This window comes from Amphibalanus amphitrite, unplaced genomic scaffold (genome assembly GCF_019059575.1).
Source record: "Amphibalanus amphitrite isolate SeventyFive unplaced genomic scaffold, NRLGWU_Aamphi_draft 001702F_arrow, whole genome shotgun sequence".
NCBI lineage: Eukaryota > Metazoa > Arthropoda > Thecostraca > Balanomorpha > Balanidae > Amphibalanus > Amphibalanus amphitrite.
The window spans coordinates 1-18360 of record NW_024883195.1 but is presented as its reverse complement, the minus strand read 5'-3'; the positions used below and the strand labels follow the sequence as shown (position 1 = coordinate 18360).

At 49.5% G+C, this 18360-nt stretch overlaps 1 protein-coding gene across 1 annotated transcript; it reads right to left on the bottom strand.

Moving 5' to 3' along the window:
- Positions 1 to 6885: 6885 nt before the first annotated feature.
- LOC122374723 lies at positions 6886 to 16624 on the bottom strand (the record flags this gene model as incomplete). Its single annotated transcript, XM_043353648.1, has 4 exons — positions 6886 to 7150; positions 9108 to 9336; positions 14055 to 14188; positions 16489 to 16624. Coding segments are annotated over 4 exons (576 nt in total), but the record flags the coding sequence as incomplete, so codon positions are not given.
- Positions 16625 to 18360: the final 1736 nt, after the last annotated feature.

The window sequence follows — 18360 nt, the reverse complement described above, 5'->3', positions numbered from 1 at the left end:
TGTCTCGGCCATCTATTGGTATATATTGCCGCGGGGAGTCGACGGGCGCGGCGGGTCGCCTGGACAGGGCCGCCGCGGGCCGGAGCCGGCCCCCAGCTCTCCGGAGAGACCGGCCGGCCGCCCGATGGGCCCGGCGAAATATGGCCAAAGTTGGCCGCTGACGAGTGGCCCATTCACCAGGCGAAGTGGCCCATTCCCGACGACTTTTGAGGAAAGCCTGAGGAAGATGAGAGGAACAATAGAGAGGCCTGTGATTTCTGTTCTTCTGACGCACTTCTGGAGAAAAATACGGCCATCTATTTTGCACATAAATTGGAGGAATTGCGGTGTTAATTACGGGAAAGTGCTCTGAAAATGGCCGTGAATGACTCGGATATCTCAAAAGGAGAAGAAGCGTGCCTTTTCCAACAGTCACACCCTTCTTATACCAAAGATATACTTTCAACATTTATCTGAATCAACGTAACGTGAGCCCTGCTTACTTGTTTCACTTGTCTTTTCCCCTTCAGAAATAAATAGCCGAAATATGGATATAGTAATGTAGATAAGAATAAGATACCCTGGAAAATATGCTACGCTACGACGCTACAACGATACCCATTCCAAACAGTTTTCAGTGCTACACTCATACAATTAACGAAACATTCGACGGAAGCTGTCGTCCAATTCATCCGTTCCACTAACCAAGTCCCACTTTCCGACCCCACTATCACACAACCACGAGCCGCTATTCTCATGGCCATAACTGCGATGAGGGCTCATTAAATCCGTCAGCGCGGCCGGCAGTGGCGCAGCTGAGTCGAATTATGGCGCTCATGTGGCAGTCCGCACGGTAATGTATGCGACGAGCGACGCCGCCCTGCCGGTAGCCGTCGGCGACGACGTGATGTCTTTGGGGGGCCTCGGGGGGGGGGGGGAGATTCAGATACGTAACTAGACTGGCCTGTCCAGATTTGAAGCCTGAGAGACCTTTGAGCGATACGGGAGTTGAAGGCATGTAGATTGTTCATTGTTCATGTAAGTATCCGCAGGTTGAACATCTGAAACATCATGGTAACAAAAAGTAGCTTAACACAATTCCAACGAACATTCTGGCTTGAAACGTCTTGGAATATTTTGACGAAGACAATAAAGCCAACACTTTCCTAATGGAAGAGCTGATCGAACGCCGTTCAGCCCACCCTGCCGCAGAGCAGAAAGGACAGCAGTGATTGTGAAGCTCCTCCGGAGCGTCTCGCTTCAGACGAGGCCGCGCCTCGGCTTTCGCAGAACGGTTGTCCGTGGCAGATTTCTGTTTTTCCTCTTCGAACGATATCTGGGTTCGACACTCGCAATACCCCCCGAATGGCGACTGACCGAAACTTGGCCGAAACTCTGGCGAAAAACATCCTAGCAATGTTGATTTTGCAGCATCGTTCGACTAAGTCAACCTCAGACGAGGTAGCCGAAGGAGAAATGGAAGAAGTAGTTTTCTGGTTCTGATGGCTGACACAAGTTTCAAAATCAGTTACCAACTTGGACTAAGTTAAATAAAAGTGGGCAAGAGTGGGGTAGGTTCAGAGCAAAGGAAGGAACATCAAACAACAAAATATGAAGCCTTCATTCGCACATCCGATAAATCGTTCAGCCTCTGGGCAATAAATCTTTTAGACTCTAGGCAATCAACGCTTGCTTGAAGGTCTCTTTTGACGAAACTCTTCAGTTTTTGCTACGGGTACGCATATGAGACAAGACGTATACGTATATTTATATTGCATAGAAGCATACAGCGAAAACGTTTCCATGATATCGCGCTCACCTGATCCCCGGTCAGAATCTCTGGCTTCACGCGAAGCTGATATAAGCATCCACTGCTGCTGTTACTGAGAGTCATCTCAGCGCAGCAGAGGGGCTTTGATCTCTGCACTGGAGCTGCGCTAGAATACCGGCAACGGTGCGGCTTTGAAAGTTGCCGGATTTAGGACTGTGACCGTGCTCAATGGGAGTTACTAAGGGAGATGCTTCCTGCTGCTGAAATGAATGTGTCGCGGTGTTTAACTTTCAGGAAAGGCTTTTTGCACTTTGAATGTCTTATTCAAAACAGGGAGTAGAAGTAATGATGCGATTTTTAGAGCCATATGGGCACTAAGGTCCATTACAGATAATTTTCACAGCAGGCATGTAATGCTTATAGCATAATCATGCGGCCTTTGACAAAGCATAGACTGGTCATTTAAACTTCAGCCTCTAATGCAATGATGGGCAATAGTAAGTCATGAATGGAATTGGTTATTGTGGTTCAAGTACATTTTTGAAAACTAGGCAGTAGGCATGGATTGTCCACGGCATGCTGTGCATTTTTTACACGTTGTGCCATTCATACGTTACCAACTGTAACAGGTATCTCTGAAACACATGATGGATCGGTGAAAAGTCATTTCAGCTGGCCTCCATACTGTCTATATTTGTACCAAAATACACACCGATCGCCGACGTTTCCATGCGATCGCAACCGGCAATGAAACACGAGCACGGACGGAAAGCGTGCGTCTCTACGTATTCCGTCTATTTCAGATGATAGCATCGTCAACGTAAATGATACTTCACTTGGAATCCAGCCGGAATTGCTTTTAAATCGACTGTTCGGTCTGACCTTTAAAGTAAACGTTCGCTATACAGCGAACCCATGGCCCTCGCCAGTGATGTTTGTGAGCTCAGCACAATGTGCATTGTTGTGGTGATTGCATACTTTCTCTAGAAATCTTTTTGCAGCTTATGTTCTTTTGCTAGTGTATTTCATAGACTGTTGAAATTTGATAGTCGTATTAATCTAAATAAAGATGCCGTGCGAAACCAATATCTCAAACCGATCGACCCAAAACCGTGGGCGAGCTGTCCCGTATCAGATGAGGATCAATGGTTATCAGATACCATGTCGGCAGGTAGCGAATAACCCGATCGTTTCAAAAGGCGGACAGCACTCTCTGTCTTCGTTCGGCCATCTGCGCACAAACACAATGAATATTAATGATCGAGACGAAAGGAAGATGAATATTCACCGACCACCTGAAATGAAATGTTTTCCGACTGTAGAGTTGGAGCATATACAGTGATGTCTTTACAGATCAACCTGCAGACTTACATAAGTATGTACCTAGTACTTACCAAATACGGCTTTAAAATACGAGTTATCTTCTGCGGAAGTATTCAATGCAAGGCTAGATACTTTTACTTTGGATTCCATTACGTTTTTAATCTTTCGGTTGACGTAAAAATAAGTGACGTTACGTTTAAAGATTTGATCACTTCACCAAAGAACATCAGATCAACACACCTATCTAGGCAGCCATAAAGTGTATGTAGCTTACACCAGCACTGCTGGTAAGAAACTCAAGTCCATCCAGTTCCTATTAGACCATCATTTGGGCTGCTTGCTTAGATTCTGCATAATCCGATTTTACCGGCTTCCCTAATATTCGCTGGAATGGCGGAGACGTGAGCAGACTGGGCAGAGAGTTGACGCTCCTGAGGGGTTCTACCGGGAGAAAAATGACTCGGCATTCTGGACGAGCCTAGTTATGAATCGTTCCAGATATGTAGCCTTTTATTTTAAAATATATCTGGGTGTACTTGCAACTACAAGACGCTGCTTCTCTCTCTCTCGCTCTCTCTCTCTCTCTCTCTCTCTCTCTCTCTCTCTCTCTCTCTCTCTCTCTCTCTCTCTCTCTCTCTCTCTCTCTCTCTCTCTCTCTCTCTCTCTCTCTCTCGCTCAATCGTTCAGTATGCAACATAACCCTGTTGGCCTCCACCAATAGTTCTCTGAAATCGCTGCTCGAGTCTCCGCGTACTCCGATGTCCTGCTACCTTGGATGTATGTACATACATAGACGCTACCGTTGAGCATGCTGTTGAACGTGCCTGCGGGCGGTGTGCTTCCAGTGATGAATTTGTCCCTCACCGTTCCCTCCACCCCCAACCCACACATCCTGAGGGGAGGGGTGCCAGAGCCTTGATGGGTGGGTTATTTAACGTGGAACTTGGCACCGTACTTGGAGTGTAGCTCAGATTAGCAGCGTCGGGTGACATTGACGGCTGAATGGGAAGAAACTTTGAGTCAACAACCGGTGGGTGATATTTTACCGGTGGCTGGAAAACGCTATCGAGGCGTGAAAGTTTCGGTAGTCAGCTAAGCAGGTAAACAGTGTCTCGCGTGTATCTTTTCATAGAGGTCGTTGTGATGATAAAATACCCCCACCATGGTGAATACAATTTGAACGTGTTGTTAGAGGCACCATCTAACTATTTACGCATAAAAATGTTACTAGCACGTTGCATGTCTGTACTGTTAGTATATCAGTCATCCTGTTACCACTAAGGCTTTGTTATTTGGGTCAAGGCTAAAGACCTGACGAAAGACCAACAGCTAAAGACCTGAGCTCACCCACACTGTAAAAAAAAGTTTAGCACCATAGAGGTACTTTTCAATTGACTAATTTTCAGTACCCTAGCGGTGCTAAGCTAAGCATTTTATTCGTACTTAACTGAGATCTAGTTTAGTATCAAGATGCTAATATAAGTACCCATATTTGTTTAGCACCCGTGTACTAAATGTAGTACCCTACACCTGCTAGACCAATTTTCAGTACCCTAGCGGTGCTAAACTTTAAAAGGTGCTAAGAATAGCATGCAGTTAGTACCTTCCGTACTCACATATGAACCGTTTTAGCGCTGTTGTTACCCCACGACAAGTAGAATAATGCTAACGAAAGCATTGGGGCTGAAAGTAGAATATCTATACTAGTTAAAGCTGCTGCATGAAAAGTTCGCAAAAACTGCTTTCTTTAGCAGCACATACTTTCACTAGTTACTGCAAAAAGGACTAATCAATTACCAAAAAGGAAATTGTGTAAGGCCGAAAAGACGTGCAAAAAAGGTTATATCCTAGATAAGTGATAACTACAAGTCTCAATGATTGTGTTTTGCAGTCTGCAATATTCCCGTGTAAGTGCATCTTTCAAGCATCCAACACATTATAAAATTAAAAAATAATAATGGAACATTTATTAACACTTCATATCATCTGCATGAAAAACAAATGTAAATATATACACAAACAAACGCACGGGAAATAACGAAAGGTCGCTCATATACCTGCACACTCGCAGTGACCGACGATTAACGCGAGATCGACTGGGGGAGGCGGGGGGGGGGGGGGGGGGTCGTTGAACCGACGTTCCGTTCATGGCCATAAGTTCGACCTCATCCACGACCAGACGGCGTTTAGTGATAGACAGAACCGGAGACCCCGTGTTGTTGTCGTAGTTGTCCTCCATTGTAAGTGGTAGTCGACGGAAGAACTGACCAGGCCCCATGCCTGGAGCAAAAATAAAACTGGATCAGTTCCAAGATTTTTTTTTTGTTGGGAGCTATTTTCGCAAACAACACAACTTTCCTTCAGACCAAGAAGCGCGATTTGCCAAAGTTGGAATATGAAGCACTTAAACAATATAAGATAATGTCAAAAGATACAACGTGTCAGACTCACCAAAGTCGATCACCGTCGGTGTCGGTGGCATGTGTCGGTGGCAAATGCTCATGTACCACCCGGCCCCGGAGCACTTCACTTCACTTCACTTCACTGCACTGCTGCACTGCACTTCCCTTCACCTCACTGCCTCCCGGAGCAGGGGCACGCACTCCCATGCCACGCACGACGGATTCCACCGATAATAGCTGATTTAAGCTATCATTCCAGAGCTATCACTCGGTGGCATGTGCCCGGAGCACTTCACTTCACTTCATTTCACTTCATATACCGGAGCACGTGCACACACTCCCACCACGACCAACGGACTCCACTAAAATGGCGCAACACGTGGCCGGAAACAGCTGGCACGCGCATGCGCATATCGCTCTGCGCCGTCAAAACGTGCTAAAGGGCTGGTGATAAGACTCCCAGAGATTTGTAAAGCAGGGCTTAGCTACTTTCTTTGGCGCCAATTTCAAATTTGTTTCCTCTGTAAGCATGTCCGGTTCTATTGTGATACTAACGTAAGCACCATATTCAGCATTACCAACTTCTAAAACACTTAAAATGGTTCTAATTAGAAATCCAGCTTGAAAGAGCACTCACTGATGGCCTGGGTACTAGCAGAAGTAGACGTTAAGCTCAGTAGAAGAATAGGTGATCTAAACTTATAATATTTGATGGGAATGTTAGCTATCATTAGCACGGTATTAGCACCATGCTTCTTTGTAAATACGTCGTAGGGTTCTTTTGACGCTAAAAGGTGCTACGAATAGCAGCCGTTAGTACCCCAAATGCTAAACTTTTTTTTACAGTGCATCATGTGACCGTGCTCTCGTTACTCCGTGTGATTTCGCTCTGTTTTGTCCGCGTGTCCGTCCGCCGTCTAACGAGTCTGGTCTCCAGACGGCCGTCCCAACTCGCCACAACTGGTCGTCATTCGGCGCCGTCCCCCGCCGTCCGTTGACGAGGTGTCACACTGTGAGGCGTCTCCAATCTGGTCCGCTCCAAACACAATCACCTGATGCGCTGACGAGTTGGAGAGGGGAGAGAGGGGAGAGAGGGAGAGGAGAGGGGAGAGAGAGAGTCAGGTGGGCGGCCCAGACGTCAGCTCCGCTCCCCTCAGCCGCATCCGCGTGGCTCCTCCCGTCCCTGTTTGTTTCCCGGCCCCTGGATTGCATTGCCGTGAAATTACGTTAGAGCGGCTGAAATTTAGGCGCTGCCTAAATGAGAAGTTGCCGAAAGCGGGCGACACATTTGTAAACAGGGAAATGAAACTGCGTCGAGAGAGCGCGCGACTTAGCCGGCATTTAGAGAACGGCGTCTAAACTGTTTTGACAAAGCCCCTGATCGCCGTGCCACGCTGTCACAAAGCAGACATAAGAAACACGTATATTTGCACATCTTGGAACACTGAGCGCATGCGTTACACTCTTTTCTCTTCGGCTTATCACAAGAAACGACCAGAATATCAAGCATTGAGCTCCATTCAGGATCTGCAGCCCGCGACTTTGACCTCGGCGGACTGCCACATTAACGAGGACATGTGCCGCACGGAACTGTCCGATTAACGGAGCACAAATACAGCGCACACTGCTAGCAGCGCCGAGACGGACGGCAAGAAACATAAGGGCTGACTTCCTCCTGAAACAGAACAGAGATAAGGGTCAGAGATGCAGTCAGTCGGGTAGGGCTTGTTCACAGATTATACTATAGCATGTGGCGAGAGTGGAATAAACGTTTCATGGAACACGTCTTTTTATACTGATTTCATTCGTACTGTTCATTCAGAGACGATGCATTTCTTAGCAAAACAATAGATCAAGTGGCTGAAATCAAGGAAGATTTTTTACAGTCAGCACAACGCAGAAGGTCGCGCACTGTGCTCTCAGTCAGGGCGCAGCGGTAGGTTCGCATTCTTGTCCATAGATGGCGCTAGTAGTCAGTGCCTGAAAGGTTATGCTGTGCCGCTGAACATCAGTGGCCGAGCAACGCTCCAGCAGGATCGGGTGGAATTCGTTTGAGCTTGACGGCATTTGTTTGAGCTTCACTTGTGCGTTTGGACTTTGTCCATGTGTACGATTATGCTCGTGGTGCTCGATTCACCCATCATGAAAGCAACGGTTTGCTAAATCGACGAAAGGTGATTGCTAATTGACTAATAACATAGCTCGACGACAAATAATTTCCGTCATATTTCAGCCCACGCAAATGTTTGAAAATGCCCCTCAACTCTTCCCCAAACTACTTTGCGCACTGAGCCGGGCTAAGGTGAGATGACTTTCCCAGTCTGCGACACCGCTTTGGTATTCAAATTTACACCCGGCGGCAATCCGCAGGATCTGCAGAGTTCGTCTCGTCCGCGGACAAAGTGCGTCACCCTCGTCTGTCTGCAGCGTGCGCCGGTCACTCTGCGACAGATCGCCGCCAGCCGCCGCTGGCCACTGAGCGATGCCCCCACATCAGTGGCCACCGCGCATTGGGCCGCGGTTTAATTTCACTAATGGTTCGGTCGCCAGACCGGCGGCAGCGGCAGCGGAGAGACCAACCTTCTCACTCCAGTATCACAGTGCCCTCACATTGCTCTCACAGTGCTCTCACAGTGGTCTCACAGTGTCACAGCTCACATGCAGACTCGTGTAACGGCACCCAAATGTGCTTTTTATGGTTTCGCGCATGGAGATAGGTTTGGAATTTGCTTAAATGCACCTGGCAGTTCTTAAACTCTAGATTCAATGTTACAATTACCACCTGTCTGTGTTTTACAGGCAGAAGATATGAATGAACGAGGGAGACATGAATAGGAACAGGTTCTTCCATGTCAATGCCACATGGCGTGCTGCTTAAACGCCGACGCCAAAGAGTGTCATCACATTTAATGTATTCATGACTTAGTCGACAAACGTATAGCAGCTAAAGATCAAGGTCCAGCAAAGAGCCTCGCCAAGTTTCCGCTGTGACATTAACACGAGCCTGAATGTCCCTGTCATATCACCGTTTTGAGCTGAGTAGGTGCTCACTGCGCGGTTCTCGAAATTGAGAATTAAGTCCGGGTGCTGCAGGTAACGTGTGACAATGACGGTGGCAATTCTCTTTTCCCACCCAGCATGCTCAAAGCGACAATGTCAGTCCCAGACTGGTGCCAGTGTAAATGCAAGAGTCGTGTAAGTGTCAGCGCAGATGTTACCCTCTAGTGATAAACAGAAAGCCGCTCGAAAGGTTTCACGAAATAAAACATTCATGAAAGCGTCAGCCGTCGCACATATCGCGAAAATGCATGCAAATTTGACGACGCTGTGAAATGGATGCGCCTTCCGAAATGTGAGCATTACCCCAGGTGGTACGTCAGATTACCTAAGAGCCTCCCTTGGGCACAACTCGGGCTCTCATGGCTCTCATCATTGCCACCCCTCCTCTCCACATCCCTACCCCATCACACCATTACCAGGCTCCCCCGGGGCATCAGATCTCCCACCCCTCACCGCCTGCCGCCCCAGGCAGGCAAGGTGGACCCACCACCACTCCCCTCCAACCGCCCTAGGCTACCGACCACCGACCACCGCTCACCGCCCGCCGCCCCAGACCACTGCCCACCACTCACCGTTAGCAAAGAGGCCGTTGCTGCGCGCGCCGCGGGCCTGCTCTCCCCACTGCGGCAGGTCCACGTGCACACTCTTCCAGTAGACATCGTCCAGTGAGGCCACACACATCAGCTGCATGATGCCCGCCTTGAAATGATGCTGACGTACGGTCATGCGCAGATTTCCGGTGGATGTGACCAGCCGGTCGGAGCTCGGTGTCCGCCAGTGGTGGATATTGTCTCGAGATACCTGACGATAGAGAGGGAGAGGGGGTGAGATTAGTGAGCGGTCGAATCGACAGGTGTAGAGAGGGGAGTATGGACGGAAGGCGAGGTGATGGCTGGACGACCGATAGATAGATAGACGACAGAGAGACGAACTATTGACGCCAGACACACACTGGACAGGCGTGAAGACAGACGATAGATAGATAGACGGACATACGGACAGGTGCACATGCAGACGGACAGATGGACAGATGATAGACATACAGAAAGACAATATACAAACAGTAACAGGCAGACAGGCAAACAGACAAACAGATAAGCACTCGCTACAAACAGTGACACTCGGCTTTTACGATATCGGCTCCTCGCCTGCCGGATCTGCCGGCGGCAGCGAATCAGTTCGGCTCGTCGGCCCGTCGGCCGTCACCGCCAGCGACAGGCGGACCGTCGGGGCCGTCCAGCGACCATCGGTTTCGACGAACGACGACCCGCTGCGACACCGGGATTGCCGAGACCGACGGACACCTAATCGACCGTCATTCCTCGACAGACAAAGGGGAGCCGGCGCCCGCTGACTCGGTGAAAATGGTGTCATTTCGGCGGCCCGTTGGTGGCTGGAGAGACCTGGGTCGTCACAGACAGGTGGGGTTACTCGCGGCGGGGGACGACAACGACCAAAGGGACGCGAATGATGTGAGATATGTGAGAGGTGCGGGAGAAAACTGGAGCAGTTCGCGAAATGTGAGCACATTGTTGAACAGCAAGTGTGGAAGGGAGAGAAGAACTGTGTGATAAAACGCAGACGATGTGCAGATGGGGTGATAAACCCCAAACAAAGAAACCGACCTGTGAGATGAAGCGGGAAGCCAATGAAACAAAATATGTGCCCGCACAATTTGGAGTCACAGGAGCTGATCTAAAACTGGTGGTGGACGACTACAGTCCATTTGGTAATTGGTGATTCAGAGCTCAATGATGTGCTCTAACCTTGCAAGCTGATCGGCTATTGGTTAATGAGGTCTAGCTCATTTTAGTTAATTAATAATACGATCTGAATTTCACCTTTTATTATATATTTATATGCATTGCCGACACGTTGCCGTAAGGCTCGAATTCTCTCAGCTCTCACACCAAGCATCAGACGGTTATATTTCCCGGAAGCTGGCGTACTTTGGGCCATCTTCACTGCCCGTTACAGCTCACCACTTTTGCCGAGCTTTCCACTCTGCAGCTGCGTTCATCACCTCTCCGTGTCACCAGGACACCGAAGTTACCTCCATCTCTCGCGCCCCGGGCCGGCTCGCGGCGCAAGTTTGTCCCATGTGAGTCATACCGGGGGCAGGGCGAGTCGGTAGGGGAGCGAGCGCTGAGGGGAGCGCTCCGCTCAGTGTGCCAACACAGCGCTTTAGATTTCCTCCGTTATGAGAAGAGCGGGAGAGTTATGGGGAGCCAGTGAGTCGCCAGGCGCCTTTGTTTGGCGCCGTGTCGAGAGCACGGTGTGCGGTGTTAGATGGTCCACTTTGGGCCACCTTTACGCTGATTGTATCCGACTGGCGTCCCGTAAATTAAAACTGTAGTGGATGTAAGTGGAGCTTTGATGAATTGTTTAGTTCCTGTAGCTTTTCTAGAACAAGGAATGATACTCAATTGATGTCATCTGCATCACTTGCGACCATTTACCCGACATTGGCACTCAATTAATTTATGTACCTATTTCATATGTGGTTGAAGCTGCTTGAAGTTCTCCCTTCAATCACGACTGCATCCGTCACATTTGCCACCGATTTCCAATGAACTCGTCTACAATCTCCCGCAAGATGTGTATCTCTGACGACATGACAAGTCTTCCACAACCGCGTGGCCCGCTCTCTCTCGTACGGTGTCAGGCAGGGCGGGCTCGCTCGCAGCGATCGATGCCTACTCGTGTCAGCGGGGGACGAGCGACGCGAAATGGTGACAGACAATGACGCGTCGGAGGCAGATCTGGCGCGGACGACGGATGGAGACGCCAGGGATGGAGGCTGGATGACGGGGCGGTGAATCGGGCGAGGCCGGGTGAGTTCGACTGTTATGTGAAAGACGGGCAATGCGATGAAGACGAATGTTGAGAAGACAGATGACGTTATGACGACAAATGAGGTTTGAACATAGATCGACCGATAAAGATAATGCTAACACAGTGATTAGATGCTAATAGATCGGTGGTTCCAGGTCGTAGTATAGTGTTCAGTAAAATAAGTGTTGTTTGTTTTGTGGGTCGATGTACTTACAGCGTTTTTGGCTTTTTATTTTAGTTGTTATGTGTGTGTGCGACATACAATTTGATCTTAATTAAATACACGTGGAAAATAGGTTTTTCATGCATATTTCAATCGATTTCATAAATGTGTAAATATGTAAACCATATAAGTACCGATCCGCAATGCACATCGTAATTGCAGATGACGGCCCAAATGACGCTCCGCTACGCTAACTGACCGATGACGGTTTAATGACGGTCTGATGACGGTCTGATGACGGCCTGATGACGGCCTGATGACGGCCTGAAGATGACAGTCTGATGAGTTGACGATCTTCTGTTGTCAGACTGATGATACGGTAATGACGCTTTGATGAGAGTCTTAACGACCTAATAATAGAGCAATGAAGACCGATGGATCTCAACGTGTCAGCTCCCGAATAGCTTTGCGCGTAACTTTGTAGTCCCCGCAGACGGCCCTAATTTTAGACCGAGCTCGCTTCCTTGGGAATCGCTCATACTTCAAGGGATGTGATTCGGAACTTCTTCATTGCTGGGGTCTTTTAGTTTACATAAATACGCTTTTGGAGCTCTATACGAGCTTGTCAGGAAGTTATCTGTCAGTTCTGTCATCGATCCGTAGAAAGCAAATACTCCGAGAGCGACCAAATCAATATCCATCACAACATTTCCTAAGGCAAAAGGCAGGAAAAGGTTCATCACAAAATCGGATGGTCTCAAACAAAAATCCTGCTCGACTCCGTAAGTCCGTATAGGTGACAGCTCCCTTCAAAAGAAAAAGGAACATATCGGTCGATCACCCGAATGCAGTTTGAACTCTCAGAAAACACCTGCTCCGTCCGGCTGGCCGACCGTCTATCCAACTGTCCCTCTGTCTGTCTGTCTGTTTGTCCCTCTCCCTACCAGGGTTTAGTCCGTCTGTCTATGCCCGTTTGTTCATCTCTCTGGCTGTTCCATCTGTCTGCCCGTCCGTTGTCGGTTGTCACTCTCAGTTCTCGTCGGAGCGATGCCGAGGTCAGAGCAGTGTCAGCGAACACGCCTGCTGTCTCTCGGGTGTGACACTGACACCGCCGACACTGACACGACCGAAGCCTCCCAGGCCTGACACTGACACCGACACAGTCAGAGCGGAGAGAGTGGGCGACCCCCGATGACTAGCCCCCACTCAGGTCACAGTCTTACCCTTAGTCAAAGTCAGTCAGACTCAGATGGGCCACAGCACCAAGATTGAATTCTATATGATAGCCAAGACATGCTGTGGTAGCTGACCAATTAACTGGTCTCCTGAATAGGTGCTGGTAACTGATATAGTGATGGGAAAACTTAACTAAGCCAAATATAGCGCCAGCGCACGAGTATGCCGTAGTAGTGCCGGTAAAGCGTGATAGCATTTCGCCACTAACTTTTCAACGGTACGTCATATCTTGGCACGCTTGGTTTTCAAACTTTTGTTTGGACAATCCAGTTACACTAAAAATACCTTATCGGGTGTGGTGCATCTTCATTACTTCCCTATAGATATCCAGAATTGGTATATGCAGAGCGCATGTGACACATTTCTAATCCGCTGCGCTGCAAGCAAACAGTTACTGCAAACCAACGTCGAGTTAATCCCATCAAACTGCGCACGTCATAGGATTCCCGATCGCTGGGCTGACCGCGATCGCCGATCAATGATTATATCCGCGTCACATGCCGTGTTTCGCCTCCATCCATCGCGCGACGGCTGGTGATGACACGTAAAACGGCAGAGGCGCTCCACCTGACACTGGTCAACGTCACGATTAGAACAAACGTGGCTCCGTCGTGACAGGCGGCGATCCGTGTAGTGCTACGAGCCGATGTCTGACGGCGGCGCGGCGCGGCGCGGCGAGGCGAGAGACGGCGCGGCGAGGCGAGAAGCGGCGCGGCGCGTCAGTTGAGGCGCGGTTAAGCTGATCCTCGTTGGGATTGGTTTTCCCACGACTGGCAGTCGCATGGGAGCGGCGGCCGGGGCACAGTGAAGCGCGAGGACGCGCGAGCTCGATCAATACCCGCGTGGTACTCTCGCAGCGGGCAAAAAATCGAGCCAAGATGGCCCCTGTGCCGACAGGGGAGCCGCACCGACGGAGGGGGGGGGGGGATGACAGGGAGCTGAAGTCCGGACAAAGAACGAGATCCAAAGGAACTACACCTACATAGATGAAGATTGAATGAGGTTCTGAGGTTTAATTTGCGCAAAATAATTATTGTGATGCATAAGCCAAATGCGAAATGTGGAACACATATTTTATACGCCCTTTAATTAGAAGCGAAAATGGTAGAAATAACTTAGGTATTCTCCCAATGCAGCACACAATATCTGTAATACTCAGACACCTTTCTCTAAGAAACTTTCCTATTAACTACACAATATACCTATGCGAGCACTATCTATCTCATTCTGTGACCCCTACTGTGACACTGTCTCACTCAGAACTCCCTCTAATTCTCATCCTCACCTGTTCGCCGTTGACGAACCAGTTGATGTGTACGGCCGGCCGGGCATTGGGTGACGTACAGTTGACGGAGATATTATCGCCGGGGCGATACACGTGCTGGTGGCCCCAGATCTCCGGCTGTCGGTCTGGCAGCGCTGCGGAGGGGGAGGGGGGGGGGCAAAAAGGAGGATCAGTGAGGCGACAGGTGGACAAAGACGCGTAGGGGGCCGGGTTCTCAGCCGGGGGTCAGCGCGTTGGGTGATTTGGGATGTACCGTTTTTGATAGCGGACTGAGATCTAGACGAGCACGTCTCTCCGGCTTTGAGACAGAGACAGAAGCCCGTGCTTGGTCTCTGGTAGGGAGCAGTTGAGGAAATATTCACCGTCCGGACCCTGGCAGTAAAATAGAGCAGCTGGGTCCCCTAGGGGGACGGAGATCGGGCAAGGTGCTCTGTCTTTGTCGGGACGGTCTCCTCCCCGTCCGGAGGGCGCCGAACCCTCGCCTATCCCGACGGCGTGGTAGTGACAGCGACGGTTATAGAGAGAGGTAGATATAGAGGGAGAGAGGGAGGGAGAGAGAGTGGAGATGATCGGCGATCAGCCTTACAGTGACAGAGACAGCTGTGGTGACGGAGGAGCGGAGGGAGACGATGATAGGGGAGAAGAGATAGAAACTGGAGAGGGAAAACGAGAGAGAGAGAGAGAGAGAGAGAGAGAGAGAGAGAGAGAGAGAGAGAGAGAGAGGAGGGAGAGAGAGAGAGAGAGAGAGAGAGAGAGAGAGAGAGAGAGAGAGAGAGAGAGAGAGAGAGAGAGAGAGAGAGAGAGACAGAGAGAGAGACACTGAGAGAGAGACAGAAAGAGGGAGAGAGAGAGACAGAGACAGAGACAGATACAGATAGAGTGAGAGAGAGAGAGAGAGAGAGAGAGAGAGAGAGAGAGAGAGAGAGAGAGAGAGAGAGAGAGAGAGAGAGAGAGAGAGAGAGAGAGAGAGAGAGAGAGAGAAAGAGAGAGAGAGACGAGACAGACAGACAGACAGACAGACAGACAGAGTGCCTAGTAATCACAGAGCAGAGGTCCTGACCCCATCACCGCCCTCTGCTCGACCCTCGGACCACACCACTCAGTCCTCCCGCCCGTCTCAGGGGACGATACAGAAGGAGACGCCAAGGTAATGCCGTTATGAGAGATTGAGAGGACGCCCGTGGGAGTTCCCGCCGTAAAATGATTGATCTAAGCAAAATTGGGAAGGGGAAATACATGATAGGCGCTCCTAATATGATCACCATGGCGTGTTATTGACACCGTTCTCATTAACTGAGCATAGCTCAGTGCTCACATTTAATGTAATAATCGACGGGACTGCAACTGAGTAGCTGAATAAGCCGATACGACGCGCACGGGCTTAGTTCAAAATGAAAAGTTATTTGATCTGTCTGTGTCAACTCATTAAATATCAAATTTCTGCAAAAAAACATTATCAAATTGTTTTAACTATTTTCAAGTTTAAAAAAAAGAAAATATTACCAAAAAGTAAACATGAAAATAATGTTACGCTCATCAGTGTTGCAAAACACCTCGGCTATAATCGTTATCTGTCGCTGTGGAATGGTGTCTGCCTGGACAGTTTGCCGCCGCGGCTGGGCTCGCTCAGTCGGCTGCAAACGGTCGCCACCGGTCACTGAGCACAGAGACGTGTTCCAACCGCCACCGAAACCGACATTCTAATCACGATATATCCCACCAACACTGCGGCCACGGCCGTTTTATGATAATCCTCGCCATCCAATTCGAAACGGGTCCGCGAGATTTAAAGCTGGCAACGGATATGCCGCCTTTATGACTTCGGCCGAGGCATAATGGGGGCATAATTTCCCGGCGATTAACCCGCGGCAATTTTGAGGCACAGCTGTAGCGTCGAATATTTTCGTTGTCAATTTTCCGCTCCCGGGAAGACGCAGCCGATGTCATTCGAATTCGCATAAGTGAATGATAATCAGGTGATTTGCATTCGGAGCCCGCCTCGGCGAAATCGTCGTCCGAATGCAGGCGCAATGCGATGAGACCTAGAACCTCACAATCGTGGCCTTTTGGGCCGGCGTAGGGTCTTCAAATACAACCATCCCTGCTTAATGACGAGGAAAGGAATCGATTGAAGGCGAGGTGACAGAGAGATTTGACGGCGATTGTTTGGCGGAGTCGGCTGCTCGACCGGACGATCTGATAGGATACTCAAGGTTATAAGTGCTGGTGTAATTTTCATGAGAAATAGCACAACGTAGGCTGACGTGTTTAACGAAAATGGTTTCACACACTGGTGAGCTTATGGTCTCATTATTCTTCAAATCTTTAGGTTATTTCAGAGCCAACAAGGAGTTCCATCACCAGAACGATTACTGAGAAGCAGCACCATCTCCAAACGAATCAGCCTCGCCCGGTTGTCAGCGGTCCAACTTACTGACTACGGAGACGTTGCGTTCGGCGAAGCTGGTCCAGAACTCGGGGCCCTCTCCGGAGACCTCACATTTGTAGGTGCCGGCGGCGCGGTCCGAGCTGACCCGCACCGTCACCTCCGAGTCCGACGACCTTTCCAGCTGAAACGGAACAGGGGGCGGTGGTTAGTCAGTGTCTCTGCTAACGGATCTACTAACTGAGTATTGTGAGAGGCCAGATAAGGAAAACGAATTACTCAGGCTACACGTGCGTCGCTGCAGCAAGTCGTTAAAAAGCATGACAAAAAAAAAAAAGAATTCGTGGGAATATTCATTGTACAATAAGCGTGTGATGATGATCGTAATTGGCCATCGCACTCGTAAATACGCCATAGAATATGCGCTGCTGGCTGCGAGCTACGTCCGATAGTGCGTCCGTGTCCGACAGCGCCAGTGTTCACGGCTCGGCGCAGCCTTCAGTCCGGTCCGCCGGCCGCCATAGTCGGGCACCGAGCCTCTGTTAGGTGTCATTGAGAGCGACACATTGCTGCTGAGGCAGCCCGCCGATAAAATGTCTGCCAACGACGGTCACAGCCGCTCCGGGGCGTCTTGGCCAGCGGGATACGCCGCAATGGCACTGGCGACGGACGACGCTGAGTGGTGGGGTTCTAAGCGAAACAATGACTTGGGGATGGCATAAATAATTTTCATTCGTGTTTCGTGCTGGTTTAGTTGAGAACAAACCGGTGCTTTATAATTTCCCACATTCAACTGGTAGAAATAGTACCTATCAAAGCCTCACGCGCAGCGCAGCCTGGCCAGGCCGTGGCGGCTGTAAAGCCGGCGCGACTGGCTAGGTAGACTGACCCGGCGTACACGCGTGTGATGCGGCACAGCATCCCTCGCATCCATCCACCGCCACGGCTCGCGGCGCTCCGGCGTGAGCGACTCGTCTGGTGCAACGGATACCTACTGGTCTTCTTTCCGTCGCCATTATTAAAAAGAGGATCACCAAGGTCATACAGTTATACTAATACCAATACCAGACCAAAGTTATACAGCGCCAATATTTCACACAATTAAAGGAAAAGGGCCACCTTTAACATGGGGATTGAAACTGAGATAGCCATCTTGTAGCCCGTGTCCGAAAACCTATCTGTCTACCTCCTTACGGGCCGATTTCGGCCTTCATTCGTAGATATCGGCAATTTTAAAAGAAAATACGCCAGGAATGCGTTCTTATCCAAGGAATGCGTTCTTATCCGACAATACAGCCACCCGCGGCGAGGCTTTGGTTTTTTACCAATCAGCTCCAACCAGCTCAGCTTTAACCAATCAGCTTATCTGACACAATCCGACGAGTCTGTCTTCTGAACGCTGATTGGCTTGAGTGTGACGTCATCGCTATGCCATCATACAGTTGTGCCGTAGAGAGTATCAACATAGTACCAATAGTTAAATAGTTTTAAATACGTTTTTTCGCGAATTGTGCCTTCTGGCACCAGTTTAAAAAGAAAATGAAAAATAATAATGTCAAAATGAAAAACAACGATATCTTCATATTTCACGAAGTGCCCTTTTCCTTTAAGACTAATGCTGCCATTTATTTAATGCTCACAGAAACTTAACCTCTGTCCATGTGAAGCTGTTATGGTCATTAGTTTTTTTATCTACCAAATTAAAGCGTTGATCCACATCCTGTTCAGTTGCGCTTTATCAATATCACGCATTTTCTAGCAGGGTGTACAGTAACTGTATACACTTCCGGTCGCAGTGATGGCCTCCCTCGGGCAAATGACGCGAAAACACCGTTATCGGGCACCATCGCCGGGCCGCGCGGGGGAGCCGGCACCGATCTCAGTCGTCTGCCGGCCAACGATGCCTCAGCGCACGCCATA